This window comes from Podarcis cretensis (assembly GCF_951804945.1).
Source record: "Podarcis cretensis genome assembly, chromosome: 6".
NCBI classification, from domain to species: Eukaryota; Metazoa; Chordata; class Lepidosauria; order Squamata; family Lacertidae; genus Podarcis; species Podarcis cretensis.
Genome location: NC_137175.1, coordinates 93,983,807 through 94,003,580, shown reverse-complemented (window position 1 = coordinate 94,003,580; position 19,774 = coordinate 93,983,807). Strand labels below are relative to the sequence as shown.

Below are 19,774 nucleotides of genomic sequence, written 5' to 3'. Positions count from 1 at the left end.
AGGCAGGTTAGGGTTAGGGTAGGGTTAGGGGTAGGGGTAGGGGTAGGGTAGGGTTAAGGTTGAGCTGGGGTAGTGTTAGGGTTAGGGTTCCCTTCTTGTCAGGGAACTCTGGGAATTGTAGCTCTAGTTAAGAGTTATGGGGTAAGGGTAGGGGTAGGGTTCCCTTCTTGTCAGGGAACTCTGGGAATTGTAGCTCTAGTTAAGAGTTATGGGGTAGGGGTAGGGGTAGGGTTCTCTTCTTGTCAGGGAACTCTGGGAATTGTAGTTCTAGTTAAGAGTTATGGGGTAGGGGCAGGGTTCCCTTCTTGTCAGGGAACTCTGGGAATTGTAGCTCTGGTTAGGGGGTAGGGGTAGGGTTCCCTTCTTGCCAGGGAACTCTGGGAATTGTAGCTCTAGTTAAGGGTTAAGGGTTAGTGTTAGCATTAGAGTTAGGGTTAGCATCAGGGGTAGGGGTAGGGTTCCCTTCTTGCCAGGGAACTCTGGGAATTGTAGCTCTAGTTAAGGGTTAAGGGTTAGTGTTAGCGTTAGAGTTAGGGTTAGCATCAGGGGTAGGGGTAGGGTTCCCTTCTTGTCAGGGAACTCTGGGAATTGTAGCTCTAGTTAAGAGTTATGGGGTAGGGGTAGGGGTAGGGTTCCCTTCTTGTCAGGGAACTCTGGGAATTGTAGCTCTTGGAGGGGAACAGGGGGTCTCCTAACAACTCTCTGCACCCTTTTCAAACTATAGCTCCCAGATTCTTTGGGGGAAGAAGCCATGAGTGTTTAAAGTGGCTTCATAGCACATGAAACGGTGTGGATGTGGCCCTGACCTCCCTCACCCCACTGCCCCTTATTATTGAGGAATCAAAAAGATTTCCCCATGCAAATCTCTCAGAAACAATGTATTTCATCTGGAAAACTATTTAATAAAGATTACTTTTTATTAAAACCTTTGAATGTGTTTGAACTGTATTTGGGTGCGCAGAGAATGGTCAAGGGGTTAAAAGTGATACATCATGGGTAGGCAAACTAAGGCCCAGGGGCCGGATCTGACCCAATCGCCTTTTAAATTCAGCCTGTGAATGGTCAGGGAATCAGCATTTTTTTACATGAGTAGAATGTGTCCTTTTATTTAAAATGCATCTCTGGGTTATTTGTGGGGCATTGGAATTCATTCATTCCCCCCCCCAAAAAAAATAGTCTGGCCCCCCACAAGGTCTGAGGGACAGTGGACCGGCCCCCTGCTGAAAAAGTTTGCTGACTCCTGCTCTAGATGGAAGCCAAAGGGAGAAGCTGGAACTGGGTAGTCTCCAGCTGCTTAGGCACTGCAAAGTTTCATGCAGCTGGATGCCTGGCCAATGAGAGATAACTTGCTCCATAGGAGGCAGCTTGTCACATTGGATGCCCCTAGCTCTTGCCACTAGGCAACACTGCTTTTCCGATATCGGTAGACAATGGCGGGAGAGAGATAGGCAAGCACTCTTGCCCTTTGCCACCTCCATGCCTCTCATGCGCATGGGGTTTTGTTCGAAAGTTTCATAGGGTTGCCATATTCGAGAGAGCAAATAAGAGCAGAGGCAGCAGGTTGGGGGGGGTGGCTGTGGCCATGCCTGGGAGCTACTGAGGGGAGGAGGAGGGAGGCCTGACACGGCTCTTAACTTGGAGAGGGGGAGATGCTGGCTGCATTCAGCTAGCTGCCCACCCAACTGACCGACTGTTCGACCACTCCCTGAGCGCATGCAAAAGGGGGGGTAACCAGGATTATTTTTTTCAAAATTTAAAAAATCTGCCCAGCTGGTGATTTCAGGGAAATCCAGAAATAATAATAATAATAATAATAATAATAATAATAATAATAATAATTTATTATTTATACCCCGCCCATCTGGCTTGGCCTCCCCAGCCACTCTGGGCGGCTTCCATAGAAACCAAAAATACAGTAAAATATCACACGTTAAAAACTTCCCTGAACAGGGCTGCCTTAAGATGTCTTCTGAATGTCAGGTAGTTGTTTATCGCTTTGACATCTGCTGGAAGGGCGTTCCACAGGGTGGGCGCCACTACCGAGAACGCGCTCTGCCTGGTTCCCTGTAGCTTTGCTTCTCGCAATGAGGGAACCGCCAGAAGGCCCTCGGCGCTGGACCCTAAATTATTACAGCCCTAAAATAAATACACGAGCATTTGAATCCACTTACCGTATTATTCCGTGTATAAGACTATATTTTTTCCTAAATTTCTGAAGTTTAAAATAAGGGGTCATCTTATACACGGATAGTGCATAGTGCATTTTCTTAATTTTGAGTCCCCCAAAATAGGGGACGTCTTATACACGGGGGCATGTTATATATGGGAAAACACAGTAATTATAATGTGAGGCTTTTTCAGCAAATAAAATAATTAGTTGTGAAGAGGAGCAAAATTATAAACATGAAAGCTATTCTCACTGTGATAAATGGCAGTGCTCTCTGGCACTCTTAAGGGCGTGTCGGGAGTGATTTTCAATTGCAAACGAAAACAAACGATCCCTTTGCTAGCTTTCCAGGGCACAAAATGCTAATTCAGAGATGGAGTAACAGCACCATCTTGTGAATATGTTTGCTTTCAACAGGGCATTTATAACTAACCTTCCCCCTCTCCCTTTTGGCCCAACTCCAAGCTTAAAAGGTAAAGGTAAAGGTACCCCTGCCCGTACGGGCCAGTCTTGACAGACTCTGGGGTTGTGCGCCCATCTCACTTAAGAGGCCAGGGGCCAGCGCTGTCCGGAGACACTTCCGGGTCACGTGGCCAGCGTGACATCGCTGCTCTGGCGAGCCAGAGCCGCACACGGAAACGCCGTTTACCTTCCCGCTGGTAAGCGGTCCCTATTTATCTACTTGCACCCGGAGGTGCTTTCGAACTGCTAGGTTGGCAGGCGCTGGGACCGAGCAGCGGGAGCGCACCCCGCCGCAGGGATTCGAACCGCCGACCTTTCGATCGGCAAGTCCTAGGCACTGAGGCTTTAACCCACAGCGCCACCTGCGTCCCCCAACTCCAAGCTTAGCATTCACCAAACTGCCATTTAAAAACGTTTTTATTTGAATGTGGGAAAGGGGACCATCATTTTCATTGGTCTAGCTTGGGGGACTAAGAGACTGAGCTACAATCGGGTAGTTCTGGGTTCAAATCTCACCTCTGCCATGAAATTACTAGCTGGCCTTGCACCAGTGGCAGGCCTGTTCAGACACAGCAATAAACATGTTGTGATTATATGCTTTTGCACTGTCCTCCCCTTTGCATGTGACTAGATGGGGTTTAAAGTTTCCATTTGCAGATAGGAGCAAATGACAGTTTGTCGTTGTATCTGAACACGGCAACTGGTGCCTTGTTCAGATCACAGTTTGTGAATGAGCCAGGATATCAAAGCGAACCCCCTGCACCCAGAAGCTGCATTTTGTCCCATCATGAAAATAAATGGGATTTAATTAGGCATGCCTCCATTCAGTCCCATCGATTTTAATAGGTCTAGCTTCAAACCTTTGGTCAGGTAAAAACTGGTGGCTGGCAACCTGGAGTTTTGTTTTTTATTTTTAAAGGCTGCTGAAAGTTGGCAGGAGCAGGGACCGAGCAATGGGAGCTCAACCTGTTGCGGGGATTCAAACCGCCGACCTTCTGATCAGCAAGTTCTAGGCTCTGTGGTTTAACCCACAGCGCCACCCACGTCCCAAAGCAGCTTGCAAAAAAATAAAACACTAAAATCCAGAAAAAAATGATGACCCGACTTTAAAAAAATACAAAAGTTAAAATGCTAAAACAAATTAAAATGGCTTCATCTGTCTAGGCATCTTGGGTTGGGTGTTTTCAGCAGGTGACGAAAAGACCGCAGGGAAGACACCTGCTTGATCTCAGTAGGCAGGGAGTACCAAAGTGAAGGGACGCAGGTGGCGCTGTGGGTTAAAGCCTCAGCGCCTAGGGCTTGCCGATCGAAAGGTCGGCGGTTCGAATCCCTGCGGCGGGGTGCGCTCCCGCTGCTCGGTCCCAGCGCCTGCCAACCTAGCAGTTCGAAAGCACCTCCGGGTGCAAGTAGATAAATAGGGACCGCTTACCAGCGGGAAGGTAAACGGCGTTTCCGTGTGCGGCTCTGGCTCGCCAGAGCAGCGATGTCACGCTGGCCACGTGACCCGGAAGTGTCTCCGGACAGCGCTGGCCCCTGGCCTCTTAAGTGAGATGGGCGCACAACCCCAGAGTCTGTCAAGACTGGCCCGTACGGGCAGGGGTACCTTTACCTTTACCTTTACCAAAGTGAAGCCACACTAAATGATTGAGTTCTTACAAATGTAGAATGGGCATTATGTGGCACTTGCAGTAGTGCCAATGCCACCAATCGAAGCGGCCAAGTGGGTACGTGTGGGGCAAACTGCTCTTTGAAGGCACACTGGTTCCAAGCTCCTAAGAGCTTTCTATACTAATAGTAACACCTTGAACTTGGCCCAGTAAGCAGATTGGCAGCCGGTGCAGCCCTGAACCCTCTGGGATAAACTCCACCCTAGATGAAGAGCAGAAAGGATGAAACAGAGGGAGACAAAAGAAAAGGTGCAGAAGGACAACACATTGTAAAAGCACTTAATGGCGTAGAGCCTGTAAGCTGAGGTGTTGCTGTTGTGATGTGTTGTTGCTATTGGTGATAAAAATTCAGATGAGAAGGAAACGAGGAGAAGGCAGAACAGCTCCCCAAACCATTATGAGACATTTAAACCCTCCGGCAAAGCTCTTCTTCATTTTGATGGTCTGCATAGCATCACTTCATGGTGACTGGAGTGGTCAGATGTGTCCAACTTTCTCTCTGAAGACCCTTAAAAGAGTCTCAAACCCATCACCATCTCAAGCAGCCGTTTCTGGGTAGAAAGAACATCTGCGTTTTAGAGCGGACAAACCCAGCTGGATCACAAATGGCCATTTTCTCCACCTGGCTTCTACACCCATTGATGGGACGGTGAAACAAACTCCATTAACGGCCGATTGTCCAGTTAATCTGCCGTGATTTACAGTTATTTTACAAAGAAGTTGATGGGCTTTGGCAGGCTGAGTCGCTTGGCTCGAAAACCTATGAGATGAACACTGAGTCATAAATAAAACTTTTAATGAAATTATTTATGCAACAATATACATTGGCTCACATCTTGGTGCCCTTTAACGCTTCCTATTTTTGCATTATTGATTAAACCCAGCTGCCACTTTCATTCTTTCCCCATGTAAAAATATCTAGTGAAAATCACCCTTCAGTTGAGCAAGCCATCTATTAACGTCACGATTAACAGCTCCCATCCCTGCTTGTCTTATTTAGCACAAGGTGGGAGTGGAGGAGGAACTTTCTGTGTGTGTGTGTGTGTGTGTGTGTGTGTGTGTGTGTGTGTGTGTGTCAACGAAGGCAGGTGTGCACAACTGAACCAAATGCATCCCACCATTGGTGCATGTTTCAGAGGCTAGAAAAAAATCCCCGGACCACAAAACAGGTGGGTTTGTCATACACCTTGCAAGCCACAAAGCATGATTGCTGGGCTCTATTCCACTGGATAGGTGGCGCTGTGGGTTAAAGCCTCAGCGCCTAGGGCTTGCCGATCGAAAGGTCGGCGGTTCGAATCCCTGCGGCAGGGTGCGCTCCCGCTGCTCGGTCCCAGCGCCTGCCAACCTAGCAGTTCGAAAGCACCTCCGGGTGCAAGTAGATAAATAGGGACCGCTTACCAGCGGGAAGGTAAACGGCATTTCCGTGTGCGGCTCTGGCTCTGGCCAGAGCAGCGATGTCACGCTGGCCACGTGACCCGGAAGTGTCTCCGGACAGCGCTGGCCCCTGGCCTCTTAAGTGAGATGGGCGCACAACCCCAGAGTCTGTCAAGACTGGCCCGTATGGGCAGGGGTACCTTTACCTTTACCTTTTTATTCCACTGGATGGGCCAGAACTTGTGACTCCTGACCTGGGAGAAGAGATGTACGTGAGAGGAAGCAGGTTAGCAAGTGCTGGGGCTGGCTAACCTGTGGCTTTGCAGATCTTGTTGGACTCTTAACACCCAGCAAACCACCTGCAAGACCCCTCCCTCATATGCTCAGGTTGAATTTATGTGTCGCCTGTCTCGGGGAACAATGGAAGAGTGTGCTTCTAGGGGTGAACTGCTGGAGTTCTGTGGCTGCAAAGACCGGTAACTTGTCACTGCTGCCTGCCACATTGCTTGACCTCCCAGGAGTGCAAGCCTGGGCAGTGTTTGTGCAGGTCCTGGGCTGGCCAGATGACAAGATGCCCCTCTTGGCCTCACTGATGTGGTCCAAAGGAAAGCAGAGCAAGACATTTGGCACCAGCTTGGCTGAAAGAGTTGCCAGAAGGAGGCGTACATAGTGTACAATCCAACTGTCTTAGGGACTCCACTCCAGATTTGGGTAGGGTTTTCTTCTTAGCCTTTTTCTCTCCCAAAGATCTCCCTCAAGGCAGTGGATGTTATGTACTGAAGTTCTCACCCTGGGCCAGCAGGGGGATACTATCTCACCCACAACTTAACAGTGGAGATTGAGGAACAGTTTTTCTTCTCCTAGATGGGCTGTTTTCCCAGGCAGACGAGCCCCATCTGCCCCTCAATTGCCTCTACAGCATGTGCAGAAATTGCTTTCATGACCATTGGACACACTACAGTGGTATCTCGGGTTACAGGCGCTTCAGGTTACAGACTCCGCTAACCCAGAAATAGTACCTCGGGTTAAGAACTTTGCTTCAGGATGAGAACAGAAATCGCGTGGTGGCGGCGTGGCAGCAGCAGGAAGCCCCATTAACTAAAGTGGTACCTCAGGTTAAGAACAGTTTCAGGTTAAGAACGGACCTCCGGAACAAATTAAGTTCTTAACCCGAGGTGCCCTGCTATTGATCTTGTCCGCTCAATCTGCCGGAGCCTGTCTTTGCATGCAGGTAAAGACCCTAGCTCAGGGGCCAGCAGACTTTTTCAGCAGGGGGCCGGTCCACTGTCCCTCAAACCTTGTGGGGGGCCAGACTATATTTTGGAAAAAATATTTGGACAAATTCCTATGCCCCACAAATAACCCAGAGATGCATTTTAAATAAAACGGTGCATTCTACGCCTTTCCCCACACACAATTTCTGCACTTCACACTGCCCCCCCCACACACACACACCGTCCTGCAGTTTCCACAGTATACTTAACTCAGGGAAGCTGCCTTTGGGCTAAGGCTAGCCTCCTCTTCTCTGCTGTCCTCTCGTGAAACTGCTCTTGATCCTAAAACTGCATCGGGGGTTCAGTTCCAGATAAAAGGTAAAGGTAAAGGTACCCCTGCCCGTACGGGCCAGTCTTGACAGACTCTGGGGTTGTGCGCCCATCTCACTCAAGAGGCCAGGGGCCAGCGCTGTCCGGAGACACTTCCGGGTCACGTGGCCAGCGTGACATCGCTGCTCTGGCGAGCCAGAGCCGCACACGGAAACGCCGTTTACCTTCCCGCTGGTAAGCGGTCCCTATTTATCTACTTGCACCCGGAGGTGCTTTCGAACTGCTAGGTTGGCAGGCGCTGGGACCGAGCAGCGGGAGCGCACCCCGCCGCAGGGATTCGAACCGCCGACCTTTCGATCGGCAAGCCCTAGGCGCTGAGGCTTTAACCCACAGCGCCACCTGCATCCCACTCAGTTCCAGATACTTGCATGCAACTCATAATTACCCTTCCACCCGTGTCAATTCCAAATTATTGGTTAGTTTCCCCCCCCCCCCAATAGGATGTTTCCCATACTATTTGATACCATTGGTCTATGCTTACTCCTGACAAGTCTCTCCAGTGTCTGGCTATAATGTTTCTGGGCTGCTGAGAGTAGGTGGGTTATGAACTCTTTATGATGCGAGTGGGCATTATTTGTGGGAATGTTCAGGGTGGCGGGAGAGGATATATTGTTTATTAATACCCTTCCTAACTTGTGCTAGAAAGTTTCTTTATGTAGCCGAGTTTACATTCCCCTTTCATACATGCATAGCAGATAGCTTGTTGCAGGCTTGTGTAAGCCTCTCACTGTTATACAATATGTTATATACCTGGTAAGTTCCCTTTTATCCCTCTTAAACGAATTAAGACACTTATTTAAAGTCAATAAAAGAAGTTTACTCACATCAGTTCACAGTTGGATTCCTGAAGGCAGTAAAGGTAAAGGTAAAGGGACCCCTGACCATTAGGTCCAGTCGTGACCGACTCTGGGGTTGCGGCGCTCATCTCGCTTTATTGGCCGAGGGAGCCAGCATACAGCTTCCGGGTCATATGGCCAGCATGACTAAGCCGCTTCTGGCGAACCAGAGCTGCGCACGGAAACACCGTTTACCTTCCCACCAGAGCGGTACCTATTTATCTACTTGCACTTTGAGGGGCTGTCGAACTGATAGGTGGGCAAGAGCTGGGACCGAGCAACGGGAGCTCACCCCGTTGCGGGGATTTGAATGGCCGACCTTCTGATTGTCAAGTCCTAGGCTCTGTGGTTTAACCCACAGTGCAACCCGCATCCTGAAGGCAGACTTAGTTACAAATATATACATGTGGATCTACCCCATATGGGAGGGATAATCCCAGTGACTGCAGGCTAGCAGTCCTGCAGTTCACATGACGAAACGAAGATGGAAAAGAGAGAGTGGCAGCATGCCTTGTCCTTCTGTTACTTGGACAGGTAAGGTCACACCCACCTCTAGTCACATGCAAGAGGAAGGATGCTCCAGGCCAGGAGGAACAGGAAGTTTCGACTGGCTGGACCAATCATTCCCTTGCTTGTCCACTCTAGGAAAACTAGGAATGTTGTATTTGACTGCTCCCAGTGGATTACATCCCACATTCTTGTCTTGGAAGATGTTTAGTAGGTCCAGTTCTGTGGTAACTTCTAATATTTGCTTAGTTACAAGGACAAATAGAAGAAGATGCCTTCACCCCAGTATGGCTCACCTTTATCACATCACAGCTCAACAAGACAAGAAAAAAGAATCCACCAACAGCATACAAATTAATCTGGCTAACCTGACTCATAAACACCTACCCACCCCACTCACACATGAAAACAATTCTCACTACAGCCAACCAAAGACAACCAACCACACCCTAGGCCACCCGCAACCTCTCTCACCACCAAGGAAATACAACAAGCGAATAGTAAGCGAACCCACACAAGTGACACTGACACAAAACCCCACACATACATATACCATTCCCCCCCTCTTTCCCCCTCTTTTCTTCCTAACACTGTATGCAACGCTAATGTCTCACAACAAATGAAACTGATCTGTAGAAAACACAACTTGAAAAAAGAGAAAACGCATGTATTTTTGTAAACTAAGAAATCTTTAATAAAAAATATATACTGTATTTTTTTATTTTTTTAAAAAAATACCCTTCCATCCCCCATCCCCTCCCCTGCCTACTGCTTGCTGAGCATCACTTAATACAAACCATTTAACACCTTAAAGGTAAAAGGTAAAGGTACCCCTGCCCGTACGGGCCAGTCTTGACAGACTCTGGGGTTGTGCGCCCATCTCACTTAAGAGGCCAGGGGCCAGCGCTGTCTGGAGACACTTCCGGGTCACGTGGCCAGCGTGACATCGCTGCTCTGGCGAGCCAGAGCCGCACACGGAAACGCCGTTTACCTTCCCGCTAGTAAGCGGTCCCTATTTATCTACTTGCACCCGGAGGTGCTTTCAAACTGCTAGGTTGGCAGGCGCTGGGACCGAGCAGCGGGAGCGCACCCCGCCGCAGGGATTCGAACCGCCGACCTTTCGATCGGCAAGTCCTAGGTGCTGAGGCTTTAACCCACAGCGCCACCTGCGTCCCATCATTTAACACCTTAACTCCCTTTTAATTACCTTGCAATAACAGCAGTCAAAAGTGGGACATTTGCCATCCTTTCCATTTATCCTTCTCAGTGAAATGGGAACACAAATCAATGTTAACAGTGAACGCAGAGCCTCCAGAGTGCTAGTTTTTTTCTGATTAACGGTGCGTGGATTGTGCATGGAGTATCAGGCTTCGATGGCTGTGTTCATCCGTCCATCCTTGTGCTTTCTACACAAGCTGCTCTCAAAGCAGATTTTAATTACAGCAATTGGGTTCAGACAATTTCGGGGCACGAGATTTACTTTTGAGTGGGGGTAAATAACAAATGCGGGTGGCACTGTGGGTTAAACCACAGAGCCTAGGACTTGCTGATCACAAGGTCGGCGGTTCGAATCCCCGCAACGGGGTGAGCTCCCGTTGCTCGGTCCCTGCTCCTGCCAACCTAGCAGTTCGAAAGCACGTCAAAGTGCAAGTTGATAAATAGGTACTGCTCTGGCGGGAAGGTAAACGGCGTTTCCATGCACTGCTCTGGTTCACCAGAAGCAGCTTAGTCATGCTGGCCACATGACCTGGAAGCTGTACACCGGCTCCCTCTGCCAATAAAGTGAGATGAGCGCCGCAACCCCAGAGTCGGCCACGACTGGACCTAATGGTCAGGGTTCCCTTTACCTTTTAGGTAACAAAAGGTGGGGGAAGCAAAAAAATTTTTTTAAATGTGAACCATAAAGTTTCTCCGTCTGGAAGGACAAAAGTACAAAGATACAGCACAGCTGCAAAGAGATAATAAAGTATTAATAACTCATACATAGATTCTCTTGATATTAAAGATATTTAAAAATAAAAGTATTCTCCACCTGCAAGGTCCATCATTTACTTGTCCTTATCTTAGAATTTGGGTATTTGGAACAGCCTCTGCCTTCACTGCACCAGCTGAAATTGCACCAGTTGAAATACAGTAGTACCTTGAGTCTCAAACTTAATCTGTTCTGGAGGTCCGTTCCAAAACCAAAGCGTTCCAAAACCAAGGCGCGCTTTCCGATAGAATGTAATGCAAAATGGATTAATCCATTCCAGACTTTTAAAAACAACCCCTAAAACAGCAGTTTAACATGAATTTTGCTATCTAACAAGACCATTGATCCAAAAATTGAAAGCAATAAACAATGTACTGCAGTCACACAATCAATCAGTAGCTGAACAGGGTTCCACACAGCTACAAAAACAAAACAAAAAAGCCGCAAAAACAAAAATGCAAAATAAATAGCAGAAACAGAAAGACCTCAGCGTAACACTCAAAACGGAAGCATAACACTCAAAACAAAGCAAGTTACAGCTTTCGAAAAAAGTTCTCAAACACTTACTTCCAGGTTTGCAGTGTTTGGGTTCCAAGTTTTTTGAGTACCAAGGCGTTTGAGAACCAAGGTACCACTGTATTATTATTATGTTGTTGTTGTTGTTGTTGTTAAGCAAAGGGAACAAATGCTGGCTAATCATCAATTCACCAACAGAACTTTTGAGCATGATTTTAGAGCCAGCCTCTCCTTCACCTTAACTCCACTTACTGCGGCTATATTGTTTTGCAGACCACTTTGGCTTCAAATGTTCTTCAAGAAGCACGCCGCTTTCTGACATTCACTCCCTCTTCTCAGGCTGCTCCAGCAACTGAACAACCAGCAGAACTGCGCGAAAAAACACCGAGAGGTTTTCAAGGCAAAAGTTCAGCTCTTCGGTAACTATCTCCATAGCAACCGAAGAAGGTACAAAAACTCCTTGCAAACATAAGGCTGTGAGTTCAAGCCCTTCCAAATGAAGAAGAGAACAATTGGCTCTTGCTGTCTGCACTGAGATTGCTCATCATGCGGCTTTCAGGCCCTCGACTTCGATGGGTTAATAAGGGCACTTTCCCAGGCTTCAACCACATGGGTAGGAATCGCAAGTGAACTTCAAAGTCCATGTTATCATGATGTCAGCAGACCAGATACCTGCCTGCTCAGAGAGGGTAAAACAAAGGCAGACATTGAGAGCCAAAAGACTACTATTTAGTTTCCAGGGCAACATGTCACCTCTAATTTGCCTAGCGGTAGAATATGCCTAGGGATGCGGGTGGTGCTGTGGGTTAAACCACAGAGCCTAGGACTTGCCGATCAGGTCGGCGGTTGGAATCCCTGCGACTGGGTGAGTTCCTGTTGCTCAGTCCCTGCTCCTGCCAACCTAGCAGTTTGAAAGCACGTCAAAGTGCAAGTAGATAAATGGGTACCACTCCGGCGGGAAGGTAAACGGCGTTTCCGTGCACTATTCTGGTTTTGCCAGAAGCGGCTTAGTCGTGCTGGCCACATGACCTGGAAGCTGCACACTGGCTCCCTCGGCCAGTAAAGCGAGATGTGCGTCACAACCCCAGAGTCATCTGCGACTCTCCCATAAGGAGACAACCCCTTTGTCCTCTCTTGGCTGGAAGCCAAGAGAGCATCTTAGACTAAGCAGATGTTGCTTCTTCGACAAATGTGGTCAGAGAGAGAGAGAGAGAGATGGCTGGCCAGTCCTTCTCTTTTGTTACCTGGGCAGGTGAGGTCATGCCCACCTCTAGTCACATGCAGAGGAAGTCTGTCCCTGTCGGAAATCAAGTCTTTATCAGGAGAAACTGGCAACTCTCCCAGGCACCCGGCATGATTCCCTGTTGACCTCCCTGGCTGCATTCCCCAGCAAGATCCAGGCTAGGTCGCAATAGGCGATCCTTCTCAGCGTGAGAAGAACACACCCCTCTTTCCTGCCCCCTGGCAGGGGAAAGAGATAGACAGAAACGTATTTACATGCCTTTATTTCTGTCTTTGCAGCATTACAAAAAACATGACTGCTCTCTTCAAACACTTCCTGGATAGGAATAAACGGAAGAGCTCATATTACACTCTGAGCTAATTCCGGTGCTTCGCACTGTGAATAGACTGTCCCTCTGTTTCCCACAGGCAGTCCCAACATTCCCATCATGTTTACTTTTCAAGCTAGCACTTTGCAGCTGCATTGCATCCATATTGTAACAGGCCCAGCCTAGGAGAAACAGGAAGTTTCGACTGGCTGGTCCAGACATCCTCTTTTATGTCCACTCTAGGGATGTTGTACTTGACTGCCCTTGTGTTTCACATCCCACAGGGCTGCACAAATGCAATCTCATGCTCACTTGGAAATGAGGATAGCTCAGTCGGTAGCACAAGAGACTCTTAATCTCAGGATTGTGGGTTCAAACCCCACGTTGGGCAAAACATTCCTGCTTTGCAGGGGTTGGACTACATGACCCTCATGTTCCCTTCCAGCTCCACAATTCTGATTCTATTATTCTAAATCCTGGCGAAATCAGCGTGCATCCAAGTAAACGTGCATAAGCTTGGGTTGCAAATGTGTTTAAGAATAACCTGTTGGTTTGGGCCAATGGCCCCATCCAGTCCAGCATCGTGGACAGAAGAGGTTTAAAGACTCTTTCAAGGCAAATCTTTTTTTAAAAAAAAAGTAGTAAAAACACTGACAACTGGGAAACACTGGCCTGTGAGCGCTCCAATTGGAGAACAGCTTTTGCCAAAGGTGTCATGGACTTTGAAGTCGCTCAAACTCAGGACGAAAGGGAGAAATGTGCTAAGAGGAAGGCACGCTTGGCAAACCCTCACAGTGATCAACTCCCACCCGGAAACCAATGTCCCCACTGTGGAAGGACGTGTGGATCCAGAACTGACCTCCACAATCACTTACAGACTCATTGTTAAAATCATGTTCATGGAAGACAATCTTACTGAGCTATGAGGGATCACCAAAAAAGAAGAAGAAATGGTGGCCTCTCACGTCATTTCTCCTGTGCTACATTATTCCTGGCAAGCTCTGATCCCATTCGTTCTTTCTGCGTAATTATAAAAGAGAAAGCTAAATCCCTTTTGATTTTGAACCCACCTTGGCTCACGATTACAGTAGTACCTCGGGTTACATACGCTTCAGGTTACAGACTCCGCTAACCCAGAAATAGTGCTTCAGGTTAAGAACTTTGCTTCAGGATGAGAACAGAAATCGTGCAGTGGCGGCATGGCAGCAGTGGGAGGCCCCATTAGCTAAAGTGGTCTTCAGGTTAAGAACAGTTTCAGGTTAAGAACAGACCTCCGGAACGAATTAAGTACTTAACCCGAGGTACCACTGTACATCTGCATGACAGTCACTTTTTCTCTTTTACTAGTCACTGGCCAATCAACTACAATCACTTGTGGACTCGCTGTGAAAACCCTGCTCATGGAAGACAATCTTACTCGGCTACCAGGGATGCCAAAGAAGATCCCATCATAGCGCCAGATGGCACTGCACCGTCGAGCAAAGGAAAGCATCTTGTTCTTGCTGAGCAACAGAAGCAAATTGTTTCCCACAATATTTTTTTATTTTATTTTAATACACAGGTCTCGGTAGGTGGCACAGGCGACAGCGGACTTTAAAGGGAGGGAGGGTGGAGGAGGAGCCGCTCTCGCCAGGCAGCCCTGGGGGGAAAGGAGGCGCAGGATGTGGGCAGGGCGAGCAACGGGATTGGATCCTGACTTGGTCAATCAAGAAATGGTTGGGGGAGAAAATGGGGTGGGGGGCGTGTTGTTGTTGCCGAGGCTCTTTTTCTTGCTGGGGGGGGGGTGGAAGGACGCAAACCATCATTGCAAAAGGAGGCAAGGGGTGCCTCGTTGCGCACGGCGCGCTCCTGACTTCTGCATGGAGCGGGGGAAAGAAAGGTTTGAAGCCGGAGAGGAAACCTTTCCCGGGATGAACGGGGAGCCGCCGAGACGAACAGCGGGTAAATAAGAACTTGCAGCGGTCAGTACCGCAGGTTAACACAGCGCCCGCCCGGGCGCCGCTTCTTCCATCCATCACTTTGCGCCAAAGCTGGGTTGGGTGCGTGACATATTTATAAATTTGTGACTCCCGGCTTGTCAAGTCTTTCGTCTATTTGGAGGGAGGAGTTGAAGGGGAGAGGCTCTGCAATGTGTTTTGTTCCCTCCCCCCCCCAAAAAAAAATACAACAACCCCCACCTGTTCCATGTATCTGTTTTGTGCGTAAACATTATTTTAAAATGTAAAGCTAAACAGGAATGCTGCTTGGTGGCGCTTGCTTCCCATTTCAGGAGTTCCTTTTTTGCAACTCCCTTCACTGCTCTCACCTGATGACTGTGGTGAGGGAATAAGGAGTCCAACTGGGTGCAGATCGCATCTAAAAGACCTTTATAGAAATGGTGATTTAATCATTCCTACTGTGGCCTTTCTCTCTCTCCCCTTCCACCCAGTATGGAATAATTAAGACTGTGTACCCCTCTCCCCTGGGACGCGGGTGGCGCTGTGGGTTAAGCCACAGAGCCTAGGACTTGCCGATCAGAAGGTCGGCGGTTCGAATCCCCGCGACGAGGTGAACTCCCGTTGGTCCCTGCTCCTGCCAACCAAGCAGTTCAAAAGCACGCCAGTGCAAGTAGATAAGTAGGTACTGCTCCAGTAAACGGTGTTTCTGCGCGCTGCTCTGGTTCGCCAGAAGCGGCTCAGTCATGCTGGCCACATGACCCAGAAGCTGTATGCCGGCTCCCTCGGCCAATAAAGCGAGATGAGCGCCGCAACCCCAGAGTTGTCTGCGACTGGACATAATGGTCAGGGGTCCCTTTACCTTTACCCCTCTACTCAGTTAACTGGGAGTAAGCCCCTCTGAAAACAGCTTCTGAGCTGTAAAAGGGCAACACAGGGACCTCATGAAACCCTGCGGCCTGATTACTTGTGAGAAGTTGCCTTACACCAGATGAGACTACTCTTCCCGCTAACCCAGTGTTCTGACTGCTACCCAATCCTTTTTTTAAAAAAACAACTAGCGGTGCTTTGCTGCAGCCTGTGCCCTTGCCATTTGGATATAGTGTGCAGGCTTATTTCCCACGATGGATAGTGAAAAGTAGCTGTCGCCATGGCAGCAGGTAGCCAGTGTGGTACCCATCAGATGTTGCTATACTACAACTCCCAGAAACATCTGGCACCATGTTGGCTACCCCTATAGTGTGCAGGATTTTGGATTGCTTGGAAACAAAGCCCATCTTAGGGCTCTCGTACATATGGGACCGCCTCTCCTGGTCTGCCCTGCAGAGGACCTTAAGGTCCATGAATAATCATAGTTTAGAGGTCCTGGGCCCTAAGGAAGTTAGATTATCCTCCACCAGGGCCAGGGCCTTCTCAGTGATGGCTCCGACCTGGTGGAATGCTCTTTCCCATGAGATCAGGGCCCTGCAGGATTTGACCTTCCGCAGGGCCTGTAAGACAGAACTATTCTGCCTGGCTTTCAGTTTGAACCTGGCCTGATCTTTTGTTCCCCTTCTTTCTCTCCCCCTCCCCTTTTTGTGAAGATTGCCCGCTCTGAGATCCCACAGCTGGTTCTTCCCTCGTCTCCTCGCTGGCCCAAATGGGACTAATTTAGCCATTTAGCCCTGGTGATCATCTAATGTTTATTGGATGAATTTTCCCCAAAATTGATTTTTGATTTTATTGTTAGTTACGCTTTTTACTGTATTTTATGCTGTTTTTTGTGGCCGCAATTAAGTGCTTTAAATTTGTTAGCCACCCTGAGCCCCGTTTCCTGAACCGGGAAGGGCGGGGTATAAATAAAAATGTATTATTATTTATTACTATCTCCTATTTTGCAGGCTTGGCTGCGACCAGAGCTCAAACGGAGGAGACCTCTGCACTTCATCGTATGTGAGCTGTCCCTAAGATGCTGAAGGATGGAGGTGGAAGGGAGCTGGGAGTCTGACAGTGACACTTGTGGCGTAGGGGAAGATCGCCCGGATGACTGCGTTCCTGAGTGGGTGGGTCAGAAAGGTGGCCTCCAACTAGACGTAGATGAAGACTACTCTCTGCCTCCCAGCCCTGAGGGCAGCCGTGATGGACCTTCCAGCCATCAGGATATCCCTGTAGACCTACGCTGCGAAGAAGACGAAAGGAATGGCGTATACAGTCAGTGGAGCGATTCAACCACAGCCAAGGGCTTCATCACCTCTAGCACCAACTTTGACCTGCAGTGTGAAGGTGAGGATCCAGAGCCTCGTTCTTCTGCGCACGCCGGAGGCAAGGTTTGTGAGGACATTGCCTTCATCAGTTCTTTAAATGAGGAGGAGCCAGTGCCGACATCTGGCAATGTCCTACCTTACCGCCGCAAGGAATGTGGAGAGGCCTTCCGCCATCTTGGCAGGTTGCAGGAACGCCAGCAGTACCACGGGGCTGAGCGTCCGTACCAGTGCCCCGTCTGTGGCAAAGGGTTCTTCCGTATGGCCAACCTGAGAACACACAAGCTCATCCATTCGAGCGACAGGCCGAACAAGTGCCCAGAATGCGACAAAGGGTTCCTTCACAAAGTCGACCTCTGGAGACACCTGCGGAACGTGCATAAGATAGAACATTCGAAGACGCTGAGGGACGGGCCTTTAATCGTAGTGTCTTCGAAGGCTCAGAGCCAAAGCAGCGAGGGTTTGGCCTCTTCCCAGGTAGATCCAGGAGAACCAGAGAGAGAACAGCCTAAACCGTACGTATGCCCCACTTGTGGCAAGGGTTTCCGTACATCCAACTTGCTGTCGAAGCACAAGGTGATTCACCGGCAGGATAAACCATACGAGTGCCAAGAGTGCGGGAAAGCCTTCGTCCAGCTGCTCCGCTTGAAAAGGCACCAGAAAATTCATACCGGGGAGCGCCCCTTCCGTTGTGAAGAGTGTGGTGGGGCATTCACACGCCTGACTTCGCTGCATCGGCATCAGCGGATCCATACCGGAGAGAAGCCCTACTCGTGCACGTACTGTGCTCAGGACTTCACAGAGTCAGGCTCCTTGAGGAGGCACGAGCGCATTCACCAAATGAAAACTTCATAGGGCCATGGCACATATTTCATTTGTGAATGCGGGATGTGTGTGTGTGTGTGTGTGTGTGTGCAGCTGTACGCTTAAGAGTCCCATGTGTACACCTTGAAGCATAAAGTATGAATGTAACAAACATAAGATATTTTTTAAAAAAATAAATAAATTCCTTCCAGTAGCACCTTAGAGACCAACTAAGTTAGTTATTGGTATGCATGCACACGAAAGCTCATACCAATAACTAACTTAGTTGGTCTCTAAGGTGCTACTTAGAAGGATTTGTTTTGTTTTGTTTTGTTTCGACTACGACAGACCAACATGGCTACCTATCTGTAACTGTAACAAATGTGTCTTGTACAGGTGTGCTTGTCAGGGAATCGCCACTGAGTGCAGCTCTCTTGGTTGAAAGCCTAGGTTTTCCTCTGTGTAATGTGTGAAACAATCTATAAACTATTCCTTGTAGGCATCAAGCCATTTATTTCTTCACCTGTGCAAAATCACTTGGCAACTGCTGTTTGTTCATATAGCACAAAATATATGCGACGTCCCTTTTAAATCTCACTTGTCCTTACCACAGCCTTGTAAGCTAAGTTGTTCATAACTTCATCTGGGGAAACGTCAGACTTGACTCAGCTCCAGCCCACGTTTGACGGTCCCAAGTAACTCCACTACACAACATGGCAGGTATTTCCCGGCATCCTCTGTGGTGTTGCAAAGGATTCTGGGGAACATCTCTTGGTGTGATTGCTGGGGACTCACGGGCACATGGAGAGATTTCTGTCCCAGGACTGGCTTGGGTTAGAGCATGGGTCAGCAGACTAAGGCCCATGGGCTGGATCAGGCCCAATTGCCTTCTGGATCCGGCCCGTGAACAGTCCAGGAATCACCACGTGGATCGCCAGTGCGTGCGTTCTTTCCCTCTCACACGATGGCACCAGCGGCGCCTCCTCCCTCCCTCCTCCTGGCTTCTCCCCGCCCTGCCTAGAGGAGGAAGGGGGCTGGGCATTGTTGGTGCCAGCAGCAGCAGCAGCGCTCGCGCGGTCGCCATTTTACGCAGCCCCTCTCCAATGCCCTTTTATGCACAGCTCATCGTCCCGCCGCCACCAGCCCCTGCCACTCACAGGACACAGGTAAGCAGCCACCGGGGTTCGTGGTTCTCTTGCATCATTTCCCCCCCAAAATATAGTCCGGCCCCCCACAAGGTGTGAGGGACAGTGGACCAACACCCTGCTGAAAAAATTTACTGACCCCTGGGTTAGAGTATGACTCAGCTAAGTAACTGAAAAAGGTGTGACATCAGTCAGCAAAATATGTGACAAAGCACATAGGTACACAGATATTTAATATGACATACAAGATAGCTTTCCCTCAAACTTCCTGGCATTACATAATCCAGTACAGTGGTACCTCGGGCTAAGAACTTAATTCATTCTGGAGGTCCGATCTTAACCTCATGCTACTCATGTGAAAACTTTTTTTTGAAAAAATCCCTAAGCCGCGCGGTCACAATTTTATCAAAAATTTGACGTTCTCCAATTCACTTAAAAATGGTGTCCAGCTATTGCAAATGCTCCCCTGAAAGGTTTTTCGGTGGACACAGAAGGGTTTTTATCATTGGAAACAGAATTAGCCCTCGACAACTGAATTTGCAGAAAAACATTTTTTGAAAAAATCCCTAAGCCGCACGGTCACAATTTCATCAAAAATCTGACGTTCTGCAATTCACTCAAAATAGGTGCCCAGCTATTGCAAATGCTCCCCTGAAAGGTTTTTCGGTGGAAACAGAAGGGTCTTTATCATCAGAAAAAGAATTAGCCCTCGACGACTGAACTTGTGGAAAAATGTTTTTTTGAAAAAATCCTTAAGCCGCACGGTCACAATTTCAGCAAAAATCTGACGTTCTGCAATTCACTCAAAAATGGTGCCCAGCTGTTGCAAAAGCTCCCCTGAAAGGTTTTTCGTTGGAAACATAAGGCTTTTTATCATCGGAAAAAGAATTAGCCCTCGACGACTGAACTTGTGGAAAAACTTTTTTTTGAAAAAATCCCTAAACCGCGCGGTCACAATTTCAGCAAAAATCTGACGTTCTGCAATTCACTCAAAAA

At 48.6% G+C, this 19,774-nt stretch overlaps 1 protein-coding gene and 1 long non-coding RNA gene across 4 annotated transcripts; both read left to right on the top strand.

The window, feature by feature from the left end:
• Nucleotides 1-5: 5 nt before the first annotated feature.
• Nucleotides 6-742, top strand: LOC307219426. The gene is made up of 2 exons (XR_013840407.1): nt 6-350; nt 429-742. It is a non-coding gene; the product is annotated as an uncharacterized lncRNA (long non-coding RNA).
• A 13,669-nt stretch (nt 743-14,411) lies between these two features.
• Nucleotides 14,412-18,239, top strand: LOC307219382 (uncharacterized protein). 3 transcript variants are annotated; one of them, XM_079982526.1, is made up of 2 exons: nt 14,412-14,596; nt 16,470-18,239. In XM_079982526.1, exon 2 carries the CDS (start codon nt 16,548-16,550, stop codon nt 17,682-17,684), a length of 1,137 nt encoding a protein of 378 aa, XP_079838652.1. In that variant the 5' UTR covers nt 14,412-14,596; nt 16,470-16,547; the 3' UTR covers nt 17,685-18,239. The 3 variants fall into 3 exon arrangements, with proteins under 3 accessions (XP_079838652.1, XP_079838654.1, XP_079838653.1); XM_079982528.1 differs by having other exon boundaries at nt 14,412-14,616; XM_079982527.1 differs by having other exon boundaries at nt 14,412-14,694.
• The last annotated feature ends 1,535 nt before the right edge of the window (nt 18,240-19,774 follow it).

Bases quoted from the DNA above. Each gene is read 5' to 3' on its own strand.
- LOC307219382 (XM_079982526.1), top strand. From the start codon at position 16,548: ATGGAGGTGGAAGGGAGCTGGGAGTCTGACAGTGACACTTGTGGCGTA.